The sequence below is a fragment of the Gracilinanus agilis genome, chromosome 4 (genome assembly GCF_016433145.1).
Source record: "Gracilinanus agilis isolate LMUSP501 chromosome 4, AgileGrace, whole genome shotgun sequence".
In the NCBI taxonomy this organism is placed as follows: domain Eukaryota; kingdom Metazoa; phylum Chordata; class Mammalia; order Didelphimorphia; family Didelphidae; genus Gracilinanus; species Gracilinanus agilis.
Window position 1 is genome coordinate 161,826,128 of NC_058133.1, and position 21,865 is coordinate 161,847,992.

General features: G+C 37.8%; 1 protein-coding gene across 1 annotated transcript in view; it reads right to left on the bottom strand.

Moving 5' to 3' along the window:
* The window catches only part of LOC123246045 (sodium/potassium-transporting ATPase subunit alpha-2-like), an 85,500-nt gene that overhangs the window by 35,185 nt on the left and 28,450 nt on the right, over positions 1–21,865 (bottom strand). The window contains exons 10-12 of the mRNA XM_044674998.1: positions 21,724–21,858; positions 17,116–17,305; positions 16,718–16,893 (exon numbers count right to left, since the gene is read on the bottom strand). Of these exons, the coding sequence (XP_044530933.1) occupies positions 16,718–16,893; positions 17,116–17,305; positions 21,724–21,858 (501 nt within the window). The remainder of the gene's footprint in view (positions 1–16,717; positions 16,894–17,115; positions 17,306–21,723; positions 21,859–21,865) is intronic.

Consider the following 21,865-nt stretch of genomic DNA (forward strand, 5'->3'; position numbering starts at 1 on the left):
CTAGTATTGATTCTAAGAAAGGAGGTAAAGGTTTTTTTTTTAAGGGAAAAATAAGATGATAGAGAAAGATAAAAATGCCTCAGTTCTTGCTTGTTTCTTTTTTGCCTACCAAGACTGATTTTCAGACTGGGAGGCTAGAATAATACCAAAACAGAGAACTCAAACTTTGAATAATGTGAAAAGGTGATAGGCAAGGTGATACTATTTCATATAATTTGGTGACCTTCAGTAAATTCAAGTCATTCAGTTCAGAACTACAAACTAAGATGCTAAAAGAATTAGTAGATTGGATTATTGAGCTACTACTTTCAATGGTCTTGGGAAAATATGGACAAACCAGGGATGGGTTACAGACCTACGGAAAGACCAATACCCTGATATTGAAAAATATAACCATACAGCAAACATTTGTTAAGTGCTTACTCTGGGTAGGGTTCTATATTAAGTGCTGAAGATACAAAATTTTAAAAAAAATGGCCCCTGCCCTTGAGGAGTTTATGTTCTGCTGAGAGATAGAAAGTATGCATTAAATTTCTGGTCCTTAATTTTTGTAAGTTGAGGCAGCTGGACTAGATAGCCTCTGAGGTTTCTTTCATCTATAGTGGTGATTCCCAAAGTAGGAGCCACCGCCCCCTGGTGGGTGCTGCAGCGATCTAGGGAGGCGGTGATGGCCACAGGTGCATTTATTTATCTTTCCTATTAATTGCTATTAAAATTTTAAAAAATTAATTTCCAGGGGGCGCTAAGTAATATTTTTTCTGGAAAGGGAGCGGTAGGTCAAAAAAGTTTGTGAACCACTGATCTATAGCATCCCTTAAGGCTCTTTATTCAGCCACTTTCTTTTTTCTCCATATACTGTTTTATCAGCTCCAATGAGTTCCCCTATCATCTTTATGCAGATGATGTTCAGATATATATGTTTCCACCCTGAGTCTCTCTTTGGAGCTACAGTTATGACTCACTATTTATCTTATAGACATCTTGAACAGGATGTCCCAGAGGTATCTCAAACTCAACATGTCCAAAACAGAATTGATCTTTCCTCCCATCTCTCTACTCTTCCAAACTTCCTTTTAACTATTGAGAGTACTTTTACCCTTCCAACCACCCTGGCTTATAACCTCAGTATCACACTGGGTTCCTCATGCTCATTCCACTAATTCAATCCATTACTAAATCTTGTGGTTTCTTCCATCATAGCATCTCTCCTTCTCTCTACTTATATAGCCACAGTTATAGCTCAGGTCTTCATCAACCTCTTTCTGGACTACTGCAATAGCCTTCTACCTCTCCTCTAATTCATCTGAAGGAAGCTAGGTGGCACAGTGGACAGAGTGCCAGACCTGAAGTCAGTAAGACCTGAGTTCAAATCCAGTCCCAGACACTAACTGGCTATGTGGTCCTGGGTAGATCACTTAATCCTGTTTGCCTCAGTTTCCCCATGTGTAAAATGAGCTGGAGAAGGAAGTGGCAAACCAATGCAATATCTTTGCCAAGAAAACCCCAAATGGGATCACCAAGAGTTGGACATGACTGAGATGACTGAACAACAACAAAGTCATCTTGCACTCAGCTGTCAAAATGATCTTCCTAAAGTATAGGTCTAATTACATCACTACTCTATTCATTGAGCTTCAATGGCTCCCTGTTATCTCCAGGATCAAAAATAAAAACTTCTCATGCAAATCAAAACAACCTTGAGGTACCACCTCACACATATCAGATTGGCCAAAATGACAGTAAAGGAAAGTGATAAATGTTGGAGGGGATGTGGCAAAATTGGGACACTAATGCTTGTTGGTGTTGTGAACTGATCCAACCATTCTGGAGGGCAATTTGAAACTATGCCAAAGGGCTGTAATATCACTACTAGATATATATCCCAAAAAGTTTTTAAAAAAAGAAGAAAGGATCTACTTGTAAAAAAATATTTATGGCAGCCTTTTTTTGTGGTGGCAAATATTTGGAAATTAAGGGGGTGCGTATCAACTGGGGAATGGCTGAACTTGTGATATATGATGGTGATAGAATAAATACTTTTGTGCTATAAGAAATGATGAACAAGATTTCAGAAAGAGCTGGAAAAATCTAGATGACCTGATGCAGAGTGAAATAAGCAGAACCAGGAGAACATTGTACACAGTAACAGCAATATTGTGGAATGATCAACTGTGAAAGACTTGGCAACTTTCAGTAATATAATGATCCAGGACAATTCTGAAGGACTCATGACGAAGAATGCTATCCACCTCCAAAGAAAGAACTATTAGAGTCAGAGGTCAGATCAAAACATGTGATTTTTCACTTTAGTATTTGGGGATTTTTGTTTTGGGGTTTTGGTTTTCTATGGTTTTATATATCTTATAAAAATGAATATGGAAATATGTTTTGGGTGATAATACATATATAACCTAGATCAGACTGCTTACCATCTTGGGGGGAGGGGAGGGAAAGGAAGGAGGCAGTTTGGAACTTATAATTTCAGATAACTAATGTGGAAAATTATCACATAATTGGTAAAATAAAATCTCTTTACCAAAGAAAAAAATGATAAAATCTTCTCTGGCATTTAATGATCTTTATCACCTGGCCTCTTAACCTTTCCAAGCTTTGTAGACCTTCCTCCCCTTTACACACTCAGTAATCAAGGTCTATTGACCTACTCATCATTCCTTAAAAATGACTATTCCTTTTGCTTTTTGTGCTTCTGAACTGGCTATCTTTCATGCTGTGTAAATGGAATTAGCTCATCCTTAATCATTCTTCAGACTTTAGCTACCAGGAATATGCCACCCCAACCCAACTTAGAATTAAGTGGGGAAGGGGGAGGTCTATGACCCACATGTACTAGTAAGTGACAAATCAGAAACAAGTGACTGCCCCCTGGGCAGTTCGAAACAAGGTTGAGACTATCATTTGTCCACATAGAACTGGAGGGTGGACACAAGAAGTGACAAAATGAACTATCTTTTAAATATGATGGTAACTTTCTGTGAGGGTGGCTTTTTGCCTTTTGAACTTGGCATTGGAGGAGTTGGAGTGAGACCTCAGACTGCTTCCCTTTGAATTGTCATGTGGGTAAGTTAGGCTGATTCTCTTTTCTTTTCCCTTGGCATTTCTGGAGGCTTCTAGCCTCAAAGAGGCCTCTCGTCTTAGAGGAGGCCTTGTGACTAGAAGCCCTGTTTAATTAACCTCTGTGCCCCCTTCGTTGGGGGCCCCTGAAGCCCTGCCTAGTTCTGACCTCTGGACCAGGCCAGAGTTTCTCTCTCTCTCTCTCTCTCTCTCTCTCTCTCTCTCTCTTTCCCTACCTTTATTCTCCCCAAATTGTAAATAAATCTCCATAAAAGTCATCCTGACTTGGGCCTTTTAGTTTGGAATTGAGTAATTCAATTCCTTGGTGACCCAACTTTAAATATTAATATCCAGCCCAACCATAATCTGTTTTCCCTTTTTACAAGACCTGGAATGCTCTGTCTCCTCAATTCCCAGTTTCTCCTGGCCCCACCAGCTACTTTTGCTTTCATCTTTTAAGGTCACCTTTATCTACTGTGTATAAATCTTGTATGTAGATTTAAAAAAAATATTTTCTCTATTAGGACGTGTGTTCCTTGAAGGTGAGAACATGAAATTGATTATATTTTGTAATTTAGTCTATTTAAATCACTGCTAACATTTTGTATGTCTATGAAGCTAAATTTTTTTTTTGTCTGAGTTTTCAGAAGTTCAGTTTTCCTCTGAGTTAAGTTTAGAAGTTGTCTCCTCGTAAGCCACTTGATTTAAAAGAAAACTCAGGGGCAGCTAGGTGGCTCAGTGGATAGAGAGCTGGGCATAAGAGATGAGAGGTCTTGGATTCAAATTTGGCCTCAGATATTTCCTAGCTTTGTGACCTTGGGCAAGTCACTCAATCTCAACTGCCTTACTGCTCTCTTCTGCCTTGGAACTGATGCTTAGTATTATAAAGTAAAGGTTAAAGAAAATGAAAACCCAACATCTCTTTTCCACTAGCTGCCCTTGTATAATTACAAGAAATCTATTAATAACTATTAAGTCATTAATTATACTTGCAGATGGACTAGATCAATCAGAATTTCCTAGGCGGGAGGAGGGGTTGTAGCTAGCCCACATTCCTGATTTCCAGGTAATTATATTGTTCCGTATGCCTGTTGTGATGCTTTATATTTTGCAACCAATCATAATGTTTTCCCCATCTATTATGTTGCCTGCTGGTTTTTGGATGGTCCTTCTTTTGACCATAAAAATGATGCCTGCCCTTATTTATTCATTTATTCATTCATTTATTTATTGACTTGCCGAGATGCTAAAGACCCCTTTTATTGGTAACTGCTAGTCCTACCAATAAAGTGAATGTTGTGCCTCAGTTTACCTTAACTTCAATGGAGACAAAGGACAGGGACTTCTTTTGCCTTTCTTTGAATCCCTTCAGATGAGGAAATGGAGGCAAACAGGGTTAAGGGACTTGTCTACAGTCATAATAGTGCTTAATAAGTTGTTCTTCACTGACAGATCTCATCTTCCTGTGATAGTATGTATTCAAGGACATCAAGGCAAATTACATATTAAAAGTAATACAAATTAATTTTGAGAGGAAAAGAATGCTTGTGATTGGCAGGTGATAGGGAATTTGGAAAGGCATCTCCCAGAAAGGTAGGAAGTGACTCTTGATTTGAGCTGCCTTTAGAAGGAAGGATTCTACAGGGCGATGGTGAGATAGTTCATTCAAGACATGGATGGTAACTCCTTATAAAATTAGGAGATTTAATGTCCCTGTCGGCACCTCATGGACTGATTGGAAAGATGAGTGTGTGAAGGAGAGTAATGTGAAATAACAATGGAAGTCAGATTAGGGAGATCCAAATGAGGATTTTGTACTTCTTCCTCAAGGCAACAGGGAATCATTGATGGTTTTTGAACAAAGGGGCAGACAGACGGGGTCAGACGTGTATGTGAGTAATAATCTGGCTGTGGGTAGAGAATGGATTGAAGAGAGGAGAGACTGGATACAGGGACATAAAATGCATCAGGAGGCTACTGCGATAGACTTCCAGAGCAGAGGTAATGAGAGCCTGGTTTGGGGTGGAGGTTGTGTGAGCTGAGAGGAGACAGACGTGTGATGCTATAGAGCAGTGATGGGAAACCTATGACACGCTGAGCGCGCTCTGTGGACACACAGCCACCCTTCCTTCCCCTCCAGATTTGGTTACTAGAAAAGCAGACAGACTGGGTGGAGCTGCTCCTCTCTCCCTCTCCAGCGTGCCTGACAACATTTTTCCCCATTCCCCCGCCCCTCTGCCTGCCCCTCTGCCCAGCAGCCCAATGGGTGAGCACAGGGGGTGAGGTGGGCGGTTCACAGGGGACAGAGCTGGAGGGGAGCAGAGTGCTCCAGCCACTCCCCTCCTTCTCTTTACACAGACTGAGGACATTTCTTAATTCATCCAGCTCCGCCCTGCAGTCCTATGGGAGCACTTCCTCCCTCTCCTGTGTGGGTGGGTGGGTGGACGGGGCATGTGTTTGGGGGGAAGGGTAGGCATGGCACAAAGCGGGGCGGATGAGATGGTAGGGGCCAGCACTCTGTCCCTAAAAGGTTCACGATCACTGTTATAGAGGATCCCGCTCAGCCGGTGGAAGAAGGCTGATGATTCAATAGAGGAGAAGAAATGGTCAGCAAGACGAGAAAGCAGTGCCCCAGAAAAGAGAGGAAGGCAGTGTTCAGGTGGTGAGGATGATCAAGAAAGCTGCAGAGGTCAAGGAGGACAAGAACTGAGAAGAGGCAACTGGGTGTTGAGAGAGAGAGGGCAATGAACACCGAGTCAGAAAAAAAAAACCAGTTCATATCTGGCCTCAGACACTTGCTAATTGTGGGACACTGCCCACCTTGACCCCCAGCCCCAGGCAAATTACTTTAACCTCATCCATAAAATGGGCACAAGAGCAACACATACCTCATAAGGTTGATGTGAGAATGGACTGCTTCTCAAATACTTTGCAAACCTTAAAGTGCTACACAAATGGTTTGTTGTTCAGTTGTGTCCAAGTCTTTGTGGCTCCATTTGGGGTTTTCTTGGCAGAGAGTGGAGTCATTTGACACTCTCCTCTCCTCATTTTACAGATGAGGAAACCAAGGCAAGCAGAGTTCAGTGACTTGCCCAGGGTCACCCAGCTAGTGAGATCAGATTTGAATTCAGAAAGATGAATCTTGGTTACTTCAGGTCCAGTGCTTACTCTATCTGCTGTGCTATCTAGCCGCCCATATAAATTCTAGCTATTGCTATTATTTTCCTTAAGCACAAGTTTTACCCTATGAACATTCAGTTTCCATTCAAAAACCATCTAATTGACTTTTCATCATAATACAATAAGAGAAAGGCATCAATTGGAGGATATTTGTGAATGCTCTGAAATAGGGAAAGGAAGGATGCCTCCAGCAAACATGGTGCTTGTTCATTAATGACTGGGTCATGATTGGCCAGGAGGACCCTTGTTGTATTTCTCCTGATTCTTTTATGTCATGATTTCTAGTACCTTCATCATCCTGGCTTATAGATTTGTACTCCTATATTATATATATGGAATAAATTTATATATATATTTAAGGAGTAAAAATATATATTAGTAAATTTATATATGTGTACATACATATAAAAGGAGCAAAATATATATGGAATAAATTTATACATATATATATTTAAAGAGTAAAATATGAGTAAATTTATATATATATTTAAGGAGTAAAATATATATGGAGTAAATTTATATGTATATATTTAAGCAGTAAAATATATATGAATAAATTTATATATGTATATACACACATATTTAAGGAGTAAAAAGCCTATCCCACCTAGCTTCTTGACTATATATTTTTATACTTATATGGATAGAAGACCAGGCCCAGAGATAGGAAAACTCATCATCCTGAGTTTAAATCTCACACACTCACCCCACATATCCAATCCCTTGCTAAATTTAATGGTTTCTCCCATCACAATACTTCCCCCGCTTCTCTTCTTAGCTATCACATCTACCTGTTTGGAACACTGCAATGGCCTTCTCCGCTCCCTTCAGATTCATCTTAGGGAAGCTGGGTGGTGTAGTGGATAGAGTGCCAGGCTTAGAGTCAGGAAGACTTGGGTTTAAATCCAGTTTCAGATGCTTGCTAGCTCTGTGATCCTGAGCCAGTCACTGAACCTCTTATAGCCTCAACATCTGTAAAATGGGGATAATGATGGCATTTCACAAAATGATTGTGAATATCAAATGAGAAAACATTGAAAACCTCTTAGTTGGGGCAACTAAGAGGCTCAGTGATTGAGAGCCAGGCCTAAAGACAGGAGGTTCTGGGTTCAAATATGACCTTAGAGACTTCCTAGCTGGGTGATCCTGAGCAAGTCACTTAACCCCCATTGCCTAGCCCTTACCACTCTTCTGCCTCAGAACCAATACGCAGCACTGATTCTAAGAAGGTAAGGGTTAAAAAAAAAAGAAAGAAAACCTCTTAGTATATAATCAATGCTAGTTATTACTATTATTATTATTATTTTTACAAATATGGACTTAATATTTAAAACAGAGAGAAATAAGGCAGACAACGAAAACTATAGCTCAAAATTGATAATGAGCACTGATACAAAAAATTTAGCTAAAATATTAGCAAAAAAGCTATGACAAAATATTAAAAAGTTTATCAATTATGGTTGGATTTATTCCAGGAATGAAGAGTTGACTCAATAAAAGGAAATCCAAATACATAGTAAATCATATTCTAAGGGCAGAATATGACCAAATAAGGCAGAGAACATGAAAAATGAAATAGATAATCTTGATTACATTAAAATTAAAAGGGTTTGTACCAATAAAACCAATGTAACCAAGATTAGACAGGAAACAACAAATTTGGAAAAAAATATTATAGCACGTATCTCTGACAAAAGACTAATTTCTCAAATATATAGAGAACTGAGTCAAATTTTTTTAACTCTTAACTTCTGTGTATTGACTCCTAGGTGGAAGAGTGGTAAGGGTGGGCAATGGGGGGTCAAGTGACTTGCCCAGGGTCACACAGCTGGGAAGTGTCTGAGGCCAGATTTGAACCTAGGACCTCCTGTCTCTAGGCCTGACTCTCAATCCACTGAGCTACCCAGCTGCCCCTGAGTCAAATTTAAAAGAATACAAAGTATTCCCCAAATGAAGATTGGTTACAGGATATGAATAGGCAGTTCTCAGAAGTTTTAATTTCTTAATATCTGTAGTCTTGTGGGGAAAATGCTCCAAATCCCTATTAGAGAAATGTAAATTAAAACAACTTTGAGACACCACCTCAAACCTACCAGATTCACTAACATGACCAAAAAGGGAAATAATAAATGTTGCAGGGGATGTGGGAAAATTGGGACACTACTATACCATTGGTTGAACTGTGAACTAATACCACAATTCTGGAGAGCAATATGGAAACAAGCTCAAAAGGCCACAAAACCATGCATATCCTTTGACCCAACAATACCTATTGGATGTAGATCCCAAGGAGATCAGAGATAAGGGGAAAGGATCTCTCTGGACCAAAATATTTCTAGCAGCTCCCTTTGTAGTGGTGAAGAATTGGAAACTGAGGGGTGGTCCATCACTTGAGGATTAGAAGAATAAGTTGTGGTATGTGTTTGTAATGGAATACTATTGTACAATGAGGAACGATGAACAGGAGGAGTTCAGAAAAACCTGGAAAGATTTATATGAACTGATGCAAAGTGAAGTGAGCAGAACCAGGAGAGCAATGTATACAGTAACAGAAATGTTATATGAAGATCAATTTTGTAATTCCCTAATCACTACATCTGGATGTGGGGGCGTAGTGATTAAAGAACTGCTTAAGGCAGTGATGGGCAAACTACAACCTGGATCTGGCCCACCACTGGACTAAACCATGATCAGCAAAGCAGGTCTCCAGGATAACCACAAGGGATTCACAATGAAAATGTACAGTCAAAGAAGGAACTATTGAAGTCTGATTACAGATCAAAGCCTGCCCCCTTCCCCTATGTTTCCTTTATGAGATTTGTATTGTATATGTAATATGTGACTTCTATTGTGACAGGAGTAATATTGAAATATGTATTACATGAAAATCCAGATGTAATCTTTATCAGACTATTCACCACCTCAGGGAAGTGAAGGAGAGTAGGAAGGGAGAAAACTTGAATTCTAAAATATCAAAAAAAATGGTCAAAAATTGTTTCTATATTTAACTGAAAATTTTGAGAAAAAAAATATATCACACATTTATAATAAAAGTAATAAAACTACATGATTACATAAATAGGCATTTAAAAGGTTTTTGCAAAATGCAATTTCCATTTTTGTTAAAAAACAAAAAAACAATTTGACATTGGAAGAAATGGGCCTTTCTTTGTGGAGTTAATATAGTAAATGATAAAAATCAGTCTTTAACATCTTAGGCTGGGATGATGGGCTATTACGAAATTTAGTTGGTATAAAAGTAAATTCCTCTACTTTTTTTTAAATAATTGCACAAGATTAGAATAGATAAGATATGGCTATAAAGTTGCTCACACCAAAATAATGTGGCATTTTATTAGACTACAATCTCAATATGAGTCAGAAATAGAATATGGCAACTCTAAAAGTGAATGTAATTTTTGGCTGCATAAATAAAAAGGTAGTGTCCAGAGGGAGAGAAACATTTTCTTTTGTCCTGACCAGGATGGTAAGGGGCCTGTCAGTCATAATATGAAAAGAGAGGTTAAATTAGTGCTCAGATTAGTACTAGAAAGGTACCCTAACTTTTTAGGACTCTAAAAAGAGAGAAGTAGTAGCTAAAATTCTGAGAAGTCAAAGGACTAGCACAAATGGGGATTGGAAGAATGCTTTCAGAGAGTGTGCTAATAGAAGGAACTGGAAATTTTTAGAATGGAGGTAGCTTAGGCAGTAAAATATGGCTGTCTTTAAATAATTGAAGGTTATTATATTTGTGGAAGCAATAAATCACATTCCCCTTCTGTTCATTGTTTCAAGGATAGTAGGAAATCATTTTTCCAATGTTTTGGTTTAAAATCCTTGGTTGAACTTGAGTAAAAGATCTAATCAATTTTCCCTTGAAGAGAAGTGAAGAATATTGTGGTCATAAGTCTTTTTTGCTTCATTCTTATCAGAGGCTTAATTAGTTTCTAGATGGAAAAGCCTGATCATTAGGAAGGATATTTTTGATTAATTCAATTAAGAGAAACATTTCTTGAGTTCATATTTGACCAGAAGAAAAAGAATTCTTAGAGCATGGGTTATTAACTTGGAGTCCATGAATTTTAAAAAAAAACACCTTTTTTGTTTTGAAATTGTAGTTCAGTTTGTTGTCTTTGTAATCCTATATATTTTGTGCTTTAAAAACAATTTATTCTGGGGGCAGCTAGGTGGCTCAGTGGATTGAGAGACAGGTCCAAAGATGGGAGGTTCCTGGGTTCAAATCTAGCCTCAGACACTTCCTAGCTATTTGACCCTGGGCAAGTCACTTAGCCCCTATTGCCTAACCCTTACCACTCTTCTGCCTTAGAATCAATATACAGTTGGTAAGGGTTTAATAAAAAAACAACAAAACAACAAAACAACAAAAAACAAGTTATTCTGTGGAGTCTTTAGGTTCCTCAAGTCTTCTAAAAGGATACATAAGCTTCCTTCTAGAGGTGGAGCCAAAATGGCAGAATAAGGCAGAGCAGCTCAAGGTCACCATTAGAATTCACTCCAATCAATACTAAAAGAACACCACAAAATGAATATAGGAGTGAAGGAACCAACAAGGAGACAGACAGAAACAGCTTTCAAGAAAAGAAAAACCCAAAAGGTAGGCAGAGAACTTCTGGGGCACTGGGGTGAGCAGGGAGCATAGTCAGCAAAATTATAGCAAGGAGTGAAGAGCAAGTTAAGAGCAAGCCACACCCCCCAATCTGCTGTCCCAAGTTCAGAATCTAAATCTAAGCCAACAGTCAGACTCTAAAACTTTGCCTGGGCAAATAGAGGTCCAAGCCAATCCAAATCCCTTGAGTTTCAAACCTGTGGTGAAGTCCTAAATTCCAGCCCAGGGCAGTCTGTGGTGAAGTGGGTAGATCTGTGTGGGCTCAGAGGAAGCTAGGAGTTCCAGTCTGAGCTTGTGGTGAGAACATAGACCCCAGCTTAGAGTAGTTGGTTGACCCAAGGTGAGTCTGGATCTTTTTGCCAGGGTCTCAAGGTGGAACTCCAGGACAAGGCAATCAGCTATGTACCTTATCAGATCAAGTACACAGTGAGACCAAAAACTTGTGCCTAAGACCTGGGCTAGAATTTGATAAGCCCTGACCTGATCAGGTTCAGAGTGAGATCAAAAGCTTATGTCCAAGCCTGAGGCAAGTCTTTAAGCTATCAGCATCTCAAGGGATAACTGAATCAGCAGTGGGAGGAGGCCCTCAGAGCTCCCAGCCCTCAGGCTATCATATCACCTTGGAAGAACTAAAACTGGCAGAAACCCCAAAAATAAGCTAAGGGTAGCATTGAGGAAGGACTGAAGTTTAAGAGGGTATCCCAACCTCCCAGAAAACAGAGCCTACCTACAAAAAGGTAGGAAAGATGAGCAAACAACAAAAAAGCACCTAACTCTAAAGACATTTTATGGAGACAAAGAACAAGGTACAGACACAAAAGGTGACAATAAAAGCAAAGCAAACACATGAAGTCCAAAGGAAAAATATGGATTGGACACAGATTCTGGAAGAGCTCAAAAAAGACTTCAAAAACCAATTAAGAGAGGCAAAGGAAAAGTGGGGAAGAGAAATGAAAGTGATATAAGAAGAAATGGGCCAATTGAAAAAGGAGAACCAAAAACTGACAGAGGAATATCAGGCCTTAAAAATCAGAATCAACCAACTAGAAACTAATGATTTTATGAAAAATCAAGAAACAATAAAGCAGAATCAAAGGAATGAAAAAACAGATGAAAACATGAAATAGCTTATTAAAAGAACAATTAACCTGGAAAATAGATTCAGGAGAGATAATTTGAGAATTATTGGACTACCTGCAAGCCATGATAAAAAGAATAGCTTGAACCCCACAATACAAGAAATTATCAAAGAAAACTGCCCAGAGATCCTCAAACTAGAAAATAAAATTGAAATTGAAAGAATTCACAAATAACCTTCAGAAAGGAATACTTGAATGACAACTTCCAGGAATGTAATAGCTAAAAATTCAAGAGCCCCCAGCCAAAGAAAAAATACTTCAAACAGCCAGAAAGAAACCATTCAAATACCGCAGAGCTACAATCAGGATAACACAGGATCTAGCAGCTTCTACATTAAAGGATTGAAAGGCATAGAATATGATGTTCAGGAAGGAGAAAGATCTGGTTTTACAACCCAGAGTCACCTATCCAGCCAAACTGAGTATATTCTTTCAGAGGAAAAAAATGGACATTCAATAAAATAGATTTCCAAACATTCCTGAGGAATAAGCCAGACTTAAGCAAAAAATTTGAAGTCCAAACATGAGATCCAAGAGAATCCTTAAAAGGTAAATGAGAACGAGAAAATTTAAGAGATTCATTAAAGTCAAAATGTTTATATTTCTACATGGAAAGAGGATATCTGTAATTCTCAAAAATCACTCTTAGTAGTAGAGAAGATAGAAGAAATATACTTAAAAGAGGTTGGGGAAGTAAGTTGATTATGATGATATGATGTATATGATGATATATGATATTATGTAAATAGGATGAACAATATGTATGATATGTAAACATTTGATATGTAAAAAAATCAAGGGCTGAAAGAAAGGGTTGCACTGAGGGAAAAGGGAAGGGAGAGATAGAATGGGTAAATAATATAACATAAAGAGGCATGAAAAATCATTATAGAGAAGGGAGGATAAGGATGGTGATGGGCAATGTTTAAACTTTACTCTCATTGTAACTGACTCAGAGAGGGAAAAACAAATATACTAATTGGGGTATTGAATTATATCTTACCCTATAGAGAGGTAGAAGGGGAATAAGACAAGGGAAGGGTGAGGGAGGGGAAATTGGGGGGGGTTGATAAAAAGCAAAGTACTGTTGAGGAGGAACAGAGAAGGGAATAAAGCAGGATCTAAAGGGGAAAATAAGATGGAGGGAAATACACAATTAGTAATCATAACTCTGAATGTGAATGGGCAGAAAGCAGAGTGGATTATACGGGTATTGGATATGGAGTTTTGGTTTTTAAAAGATTATTACAAGAATGATTAATATGGAAATAGGTATTGAGTGATAATACATGTATATCCCAGTGGAATTGCTTGTTGGCTCTGGGAGGGGGGAGTGGAAAAGGGGGAGGAAAAGTACATGAATCATGTAACCATGGAAAAATACTTAAAAAAAATAAAAGGATACATGACACCAAAAATGTTAGGAACCTCTGCTCCCTGATGAAGTAGAGAGGGACTGAATGATTCTGGAGAAATGGTTCTCCTAGGTACACACCAAAGTTACGTCCTGATGAATCAGGATTATTGCCTAGACTTTGTCTTTCTTTTTCATCTTGAGTATAAAACTTGTTCTTGAACCCTATAAATTATAATTCAAAAGTGGCTTAGGTAGAGAGATTTTCAAATGTAGCAGACACATTTGTCCCTTTGGGTTTTCGCTCTCTTTATGCAAAAATTCTTAGAAGAATTTAATTACTAATTTGTTTCTGGTAGATTTATACCCCAAATGCAGAGGCAGAATTTTTCTTCCATGTGTAGAAAAAGAATCAGATTTGTTATACCTCAGAGAGAAGAACTAGGAGCAACAAGGAGAAGTTATAGAGAAATGGATTTCGGCTCAACATAAATAAGTTTCCTTAAATTAGGATTCTTTAAAAATGGAATTGATGGACTCAAAGGTTGCTAGTTTCTTATTACTTAGGCAGAGGCCAGAGAAGTATAGGATTTTTCCTTTGGATAAAGTAGTTGGATTAGTTGACCAATGAGACAGCTTCCAATTCTTTAAGTCTTGAACTACTCAGGATGTATTCAGAAGAAAAGATCCTTTTTTAAAAATTTTATTTTTAAAACATTTTCCATGGTTACATGATTCATGTTCTCTCCTTCCCCCTTCCTGGAGCTGACAAGCAATTCCACTGGGTTATAGATGTATTATCACTTGATATCTATTTCCATATTATTCATTTTTGTAACAGAATAATCTTTTAAAACCAAAACCCCAAGTCCTATGCCCATATAAACAAGTGATAAATCACATATTTTTCTTCTGTGTTTCTACTCCCACAGTTCTTTCTCTCAATGTAGATAGCATTCTTTTTCAATGTCCCTTGGGATTGTCCTAGATTTGCTACAAGTAGCAAAGTTGATTACATTTGATCATTCCACAATGTTTCAGTTACTGTGTACAATGTTCTCCTGGTTCTGCTTATTTCACTCTGCATCATTTAATGTAGGTCTTTCCAGGTCTTATAGAAATCAAGCAGTTCATCATTCCTTATAGCACAATAGTATTCCATCACCATCATATATCACAATTTGTTCAGTGAAATAAGCAGAATCAGGAGAACATTGTAAAAAAAAAAAAAAAAGGTTATTAAACTCTGATGACTGCCTTTTTGTGTTGGGATGGACCTATCTCTTCTTTAATTCTGGATGACTGATTTTGTTCAGCTTCCACCTTGTGTAGTTTTTTTTTGGGGGGGGGGGTGGAGTCATTATACAGACTATGGCTGGAAAGGATTTTTCCCCTGGGAATTTTTTTAAAAACCATTACCTTCTACCTTAGAATCAATACAACGTAATGGTTCTAAGACAGAAGAGTGGTAAGGGCTAGGCAATGGAAGTTAAGTGACTTGCCCACGGTCACTCAACTAGAAAGTGTCTGAGTTGAACTTAAGACCTCCAGTCTCTAGGCCTGGCTTTCAATCCACTGAGCTACCCAGCTGTCCCCTCTCTTGGAATTTCTTAGTGATATCCTGTACCTATCACCTCCAATCCTCAAATTTGGTAGAATGTATTAAAAATTATTAAGGTTAAACTTGCTAAATTTCTGAATGATCTTTTTTCTCCTGTTGCAGAGGACTCAAGTCAAAACCTCTGGAGCCCTAACCATCTCATAGCCCAGTCATTTCCTAGGTTCCAAAATACCAAATGTCTGCTGTGGCAAAAAGCACAATTTAGCCATATATATGTACAGAAGCAAAAACCCAACAAGTCAATCTGTTCTTTTTTGAGAATCTCATATAGATTTCTCATGTTTTTCAGCAATGAAACTGTTTTGAGATCCTATCTATTGAAGAGGATTTCCAGAGGGGATCTCCATGAGGTCTCAAATCACTGAAGGCTACCTTAGACCTTATCAAGACATGATGAACTGTGAGAAATGTGGTACTCTTTTTCTGTTGTAAGATTTTGTCAAAGGGGGGTGCCTGGCTTCTAGCAAATTGCCAATGCACATTTGCTATGTGGAACATCTCCAGAGGCTCATAAACTGCCTCTGTGTTGGCCCCTTGTCTCCTCTCCCCCTTTGGTGAACAGAGAGCTACTCTTAGGCACTGCTGGACACCCTGCCTTTGTTCCTTGCTTGTTTTGGCAAAACTGGACCCTGGCCAGCACAACTGACTCTAGAGCTCCTCCTTGAAATGCTTTGACCACAGTGGGAAGTAATGGCATCATTTTAGTTATTCCCATTTCTGACTCTTCTTGAAGTTGAAACATAGAACTCAGAAGACTAAATCAACTAGTTCCCATAAACTGGAGGACTGGATATGAAAGAAGAGATCAATCCACTCCCAGCCACTCTTTAATATAGATGATTTAATTTAACTATGAGTGGATTTTACTTCTTTCCTAAGGATTTAGTTTAATAAAATGCAATGACTCCCTTAAACATCTCTCAATCACCCAAGAATCTGTGACTGGCTATCCCTTAGTTCCCAAGTGTTTGTAAACTCACTATTCCTCCTTTCTCTTCCCACTCCCCCCCCCTCCCCAATTATAGAAGCACCTTGCATTCTGCAGTACATTGGCAGCGCCAGGACTGCAGATCAATCCCCCTACTTTCATCTACTTTGATTAAAGACCCTTATCCTAGCTACTTTGGTAGTTCTGTGTATAATCGTCCCTCACTACATCCCAGTTCATTTATTGGGACTTCACTGTATAGCGGATTTAAAAAACATATAAATAAACAAATAAATAAATATGTATATGTATGTGTGTGTGTGTGTGTGTGTGTGTGTGTGTGTGTGTGTATACACATAAAATTCTGTATCGCAGAGTTACACTTATAGCGGCACACAATTGGCTGATGGAATGAAAGGTGGCCAACCACAGCGCTGTGTTCTGTATCCTGGGCGCTCATTGATTCAGTGACTGTAGGTTAATAAGAGTGTGGGGAAGGTTTATAGGAGAGTGGGAAAGGTTTATAAAGCCTAAACATAACGCTGCTATAGGTCTCTGGAACGTAACTCGTGCCATAGGTGAGGAATCACTGTATTTCAAGTTCAGTCCTGAGATGGAGCTTCTTGAGCTTGGGATGTTGTCTCAGTCTCTGCAGATCTTTGCCCCAAAACAAGATAGGGTTTTAAATGAAGAAAGCTTATTTGCCTAACAAGAGCATGCCTATAGAGGAACAAATCACTGAAAATTCCCAAGAGTGGTGATGACGGTGTGGAGGCTCAAAGCCCAGGTATCCTACCTTGATTCCTGCACTTCGGCACTTGCTTAATGCATCAGGTACGGCAGCCCGGGGTGGGTCAATCATCGATATGAGCCCCACAAAGCAAAGGTCACTTATTGGGAAGTTAATTTCCTCTGTATCAAACTGAAATTCGGCATTGAATTCACTACTAGGGAGGTCCAAAAAGCAGAATCCTTCAGGAGAAAAAAGTAAGGAACCAAGAGAATTCAGTTTCTCCCTTCTATACGTTCCTGTTTCTTAGCACCTTATAACCTTCCCCAGTCTTCTATGCCCAGCTTTCTTCCCTAGCTTCTAGGGTCTTCCTCCCCTGCTCTCCTCAGGGCTCCACTCCTCCAAACCTTTCCTTCTCTTCTAATCTATCCCTTTTCTAGGTTACATCCCCCAACTTCCCTCACCCAGTACACGTTCCCCTAGCCCTCCCAGTTCCATGTAGGCCATCTGGAAGTCATTTTTAGCTTCTTCGTCCAATGGCTTTTCTTCGCCTTGTATTAGGATAGTGGAGCATCGTTCTAGGACCCGTTCTGGAGCCCCCTTCATCACCAGCACATGACTGTTGTCATCGGAATCCCAAACGTGGATCGATAACTAGGGGAGGGGGGAAACAATGTCAGGGAAAGAAGAGATGGGGATTGGGAGAAGAGGGGCCCTTGTCTCTTTTCCCTCAAAATGGGATTCCCACTGCATTATTCCAAATTCTGCTCCAGGTTCAGCCATTACTCATAGGACTGAAAATTGGAAGGGACCTTTTAAAAGATCATCGAATTTAACCCATTTATTTATTAGATGAGGAAACTGAAGCTTAGAAAAGAATGGCTGTTTGGCCCTGGTCCCCCAAATAGTAAGGAGCAGATTGGCATTCAAACACATATCCTGACTCCAGATGAACACTTATACTATACTGCAAAGTAGGTGCTTACCAACTTCAAATTCAATCCATATCAACACGATTGGTTTTTGTTTCCTACTTTGTATATAGTAGTAGCAATCTCGCTAAAAATGGCCATTTCCCTTCATCATTACATAGTTCTTTCCAATTGATCAAATGCCAAATTTGATTTTGTTTTAACATTTTCTTGTCTCATGAAATAATTGCTTTCTATTTGGCCCATTCTAAATTTTAGGGTGTTGAATTCTGTGTATGGTTAACTATCACCTGTTTTAAATTATTTTCTATTTCTTTCCTCCTTACTCATAGTTTTCTTTAACATTACATTTCTTATTTCATTTATTCCAGATACTCATAAGTCCTTGTGACTAGGATGTCCTTGTCTCCGGGGATGTTGGTAGTTTGTACTCTCTCCCACTGAAGACTACCTGTTCATATATTCGACTGCTTATTTATGAGGAAAGGACATTGGTTCTTATACATTGGAATCAGTTTCTTAAATGTTTCAGAGATGAGACCTTTAACAGAGAAATGCACTAAAAAGATTTCCCTTCCATTTCCCTGTTTTCTACCTAATTTTAAGGGCTCTGGTTTTGTTTAGGTAAAACTTTTAAAATTTTATATAATCAAAATTGTCCATTTTATTATAAACTCTTCCTCTTCGCAGTTGTGAAAGGTGATTTCTTCTTTGTTATTTTAATTTGTTTATCACATTTACCACATTTTATGTCTAATCCATCTGTAATTTATTTTGGCATATAGTGTGATATGTCAGTTTATACCTAACACTTGCCAGGCTTCTTTCTGGTTTTCCTAGTAATTTTTGTTACATGGCGAGTTCTTATGCCAGTAACTGGAATCCATGGCTTTTCTTAAACACTGTGTCACTATGTTCATTTGTTTTGGTATAGTTGTTCTTATTCAGTCATTTTTCAGTTGTGCCTAATTATTCATGGTTCCATTTGGGGTTTTCTTGGTAGAGATACTAAAATGGTTTCCTTCTTCAGCTCATTTTACAGATGAAGAAACTGAGGTAAACAAGGTTAAGTGCCTGAAGTTAGATTTGAACCCAGGAAGATGAATTTTCTCAACTTTAGGCACAACATTCTCTTCATTCCATCACTTAGTTTCCTTGTTAGCATAACATCTGATGCCTAATTTGTTCTAGGAATTGACTTCATTATTTTATTGCCAGTAACAAATTATTTTCATCATTACTACTTTGATATATAGGTCCTCTTTCTTTCCATTAAAAAAATTCCTTTGGAATTCTTGACCTTTTGTTATTCCAGATCAATTTTGTTATTTTTTTTTCTAGCTCTCAAAGTAATCCTTTGGTAGTTTGGTTGTTATAGCACTAAATATATTGATTTAGGTATCACTGTTTTTTTTTTTTTTTTAAACATTACCTTCCTTCTTAGAATTGATCCTAAGTATCAATTCCAAGGCAGAAGGAGGCAAGGACTAGGCAATGTGGGGTTAAGTGACCTGCCCAGGGTCACACAGTTTAGGAAGTGTCTGAAGCCACATTTGAACCCAGGATCTCCCATCTCTAGGCATGACTTCCTATCTATTGGGCCACCTTACTGCCTCTGAATTGTCATTTTTATTATATTGACATAGCCTACCTGGGAATGACAGATATTTCTCCACTTATTTAAGCCTGCCTTTGTTTTTCTAAAGAGAATTTGTAGTTGCAGGCTAATAATTCTTGTATGTGTCTTGGTAGATAGACTCCAAAATATTCTTATACAGTACATTGTTATTTTGAATATAATTTTCCTTTCTCTTTTTCTTGAACTTCTTGGCAATATGCTAAATGCTGATTATAAAAGTAGATTTATTTTATATCCTGCAATTTAAAAAAAGTTATTGTTTCAATTAATTGAAAAAAATTTTTTTTGGTTCTAGGGATAAACCATTCTATTCTTTTCAAAAAGTGGTAATTTCCTTTTTGCTGAGGTTTATTCCCTCGATTTCTTTTTCTTATCAAATTGTATAGTTAGCATTTTTTGAATAAGAGTAAATGACAATGGTGATAATAAGCATCCTTGTTTAACCCCTGATCATATTGAAAAAGGGTCTAGCCTTTCTTCATTTGATAAATTGATGACTCTTAATTTTAGGTAGTTAATTACTGTATTAAGGAAGGCACATTTGTTTCTATGTCATTTAGTTTTGTTGTTTTTTTTTTACAAAAATGGATGTTGGATTTATAAAAAGCTTTTTAAACCTCTATTGATGTAATCATGTTGTTTTTATTATTTTTGTTATGAATACAATTTATCATGTATATGGTTTTACTTTTATTGAACCAACCTCGTATAAATCCAATCATAATGATAAATTTTTTAATATGTTGTTGTAGCTTCACTAATATTTTAGTTGATGTTTTTGCATCAGTGCTCATTAGGGATATTGGTCTATAGTTTTCTTTATATGCCCTGTTTCTTTCTATTTAAATATCAAGACTAGGTGGCAGCTGGGTGGCTCAGTGAATTGAGAACCAGGCCTGAAGACTGGAGGTCCTGGGTTCAAATTTAGCCTCAGATACGTCCTAGCTGAGTGACCCTGGGCAAGTCACTTATCCCCTATTGCTTAGCCCTTACCACTCTTCTGCCTTGGAGCCAATACATAGCATTGACTCCAAGCCCGAAGGTAAGGGTTTAAAAAAACAAACAAACAAATAAATAAATATCAAGACTGTATTTGGATAATAATAATAATAGTAATAGTAATAGCTGATATACACCAAGAGTTTTTTTTTAATCCTTATCTTCTGGCTTAGAATCAATATTGAGTATTGGTGCCAAGGCAGAAGACTGGTAAGGGCTAGGAAATGGGGGTTAAGTGACTTCCTCAGGTCACACAGCTAGGAAGTGTCTAAGGTCAGATTTTGAACCCAGGACCTTCTATCTCTAGGCCTGACTTTCAATCCACTGAGCCACCCAGCTGCCCCTACTAAGAAGTTTTCATAGTCATTTGATCTTCATAATCACTTTGTGAAGTAGGTGCCATTATTAGCCCCATTCCGCAGATGTAACTCAAGCTGTAGGAGGTCCTGTGACTTGCCCAGTCATAGAGCTAGTAAGAGTCTGAGGCCAGATATGAATTCAGATTTTCCTGACTCCAATTCCAAAATTCTATATCTTCCTATATTTTTCACTTACTTGCCTTGTAACATAGACTATGGAAGGATCCTTTCTTTTCCTATTTTTGTAACTAGTTGATGTAATATTGGGATTGTTTTTTGCATGTCTGATGATTCACTTGTAAATTCATTTAAATTTTTAAAAATTCCTTTTGTAGCTTAGTTAAGGCTTATTTGATTTCTTTTTCTGATGATGGATTTTTAAAATGTTCTATTTTTATTTGAATATTTTGTATATCTAAATTATCAGTTTCGTTGGCATATGATTGGATAAAATTATCTTCTGACAATTTTCTTTATTTCATTTTCAGTTACTGTGAATTCTTTTCCATTTTTGGTACAATTTGGTTTTCTTCCATCTTTAAAAAAATCATACCAGCTAATTGGCTTCCTATTTTATTATTATTATTTTAAATCAGGTTTTTGTTTATTTACTTAATTTTAAAATTTCAATTTTGCTATCTCTCCTTCCATTTCAGAATTTCTACTTTGCTATTTGTTGATTTTTTAAAAAAAGTTCTAGTTTTTTTACCTACATTTCCAATTCAATGACCTGTTAAAATGTAAATGCTTCATCACCATATAGTCCTTTCCAATTGATCAAAAGCCTATCTTTTGATTTTGTTTTAATAGTTTCTTGATATCTTATGGAATCATTGCTTTCTGTTTGGCTCTTTCTAATTTTCAGGGTATTTAATTCTTGGGCATGTTTTATGGCCATTTGTTCAAATAATAATAGTTATTAATTCTCCTTGTTATTCTTCTCATTCTTCTGTTTTTGAGAGAAGGAAATGCTCCCAATGAAGATAACAACCTTGGGCATTCATATCCTGATACTATTTTTATGAAAATTGCCTAATAATCAATTATGTTAATAAAGCCTAATCCTTTTCTCCCAAGTTTTACCTTTCTGGCCTCCCCTTCCCCCATCTTATTCTCTTTGCATAGTCTTCCTTAGCTCCAAACCTGGTACTTGTTGGTGGAGTTGAAGGGGATCTCTGCCTTCTTGGGGTTATTTTCCCTCATCTTCATCACTGAGGAATAACTTTGTTCGATGAACTTGAGTAGGGCTGATTCAGAAGCATCACCTGTTGTTTCCCTCTGCCAC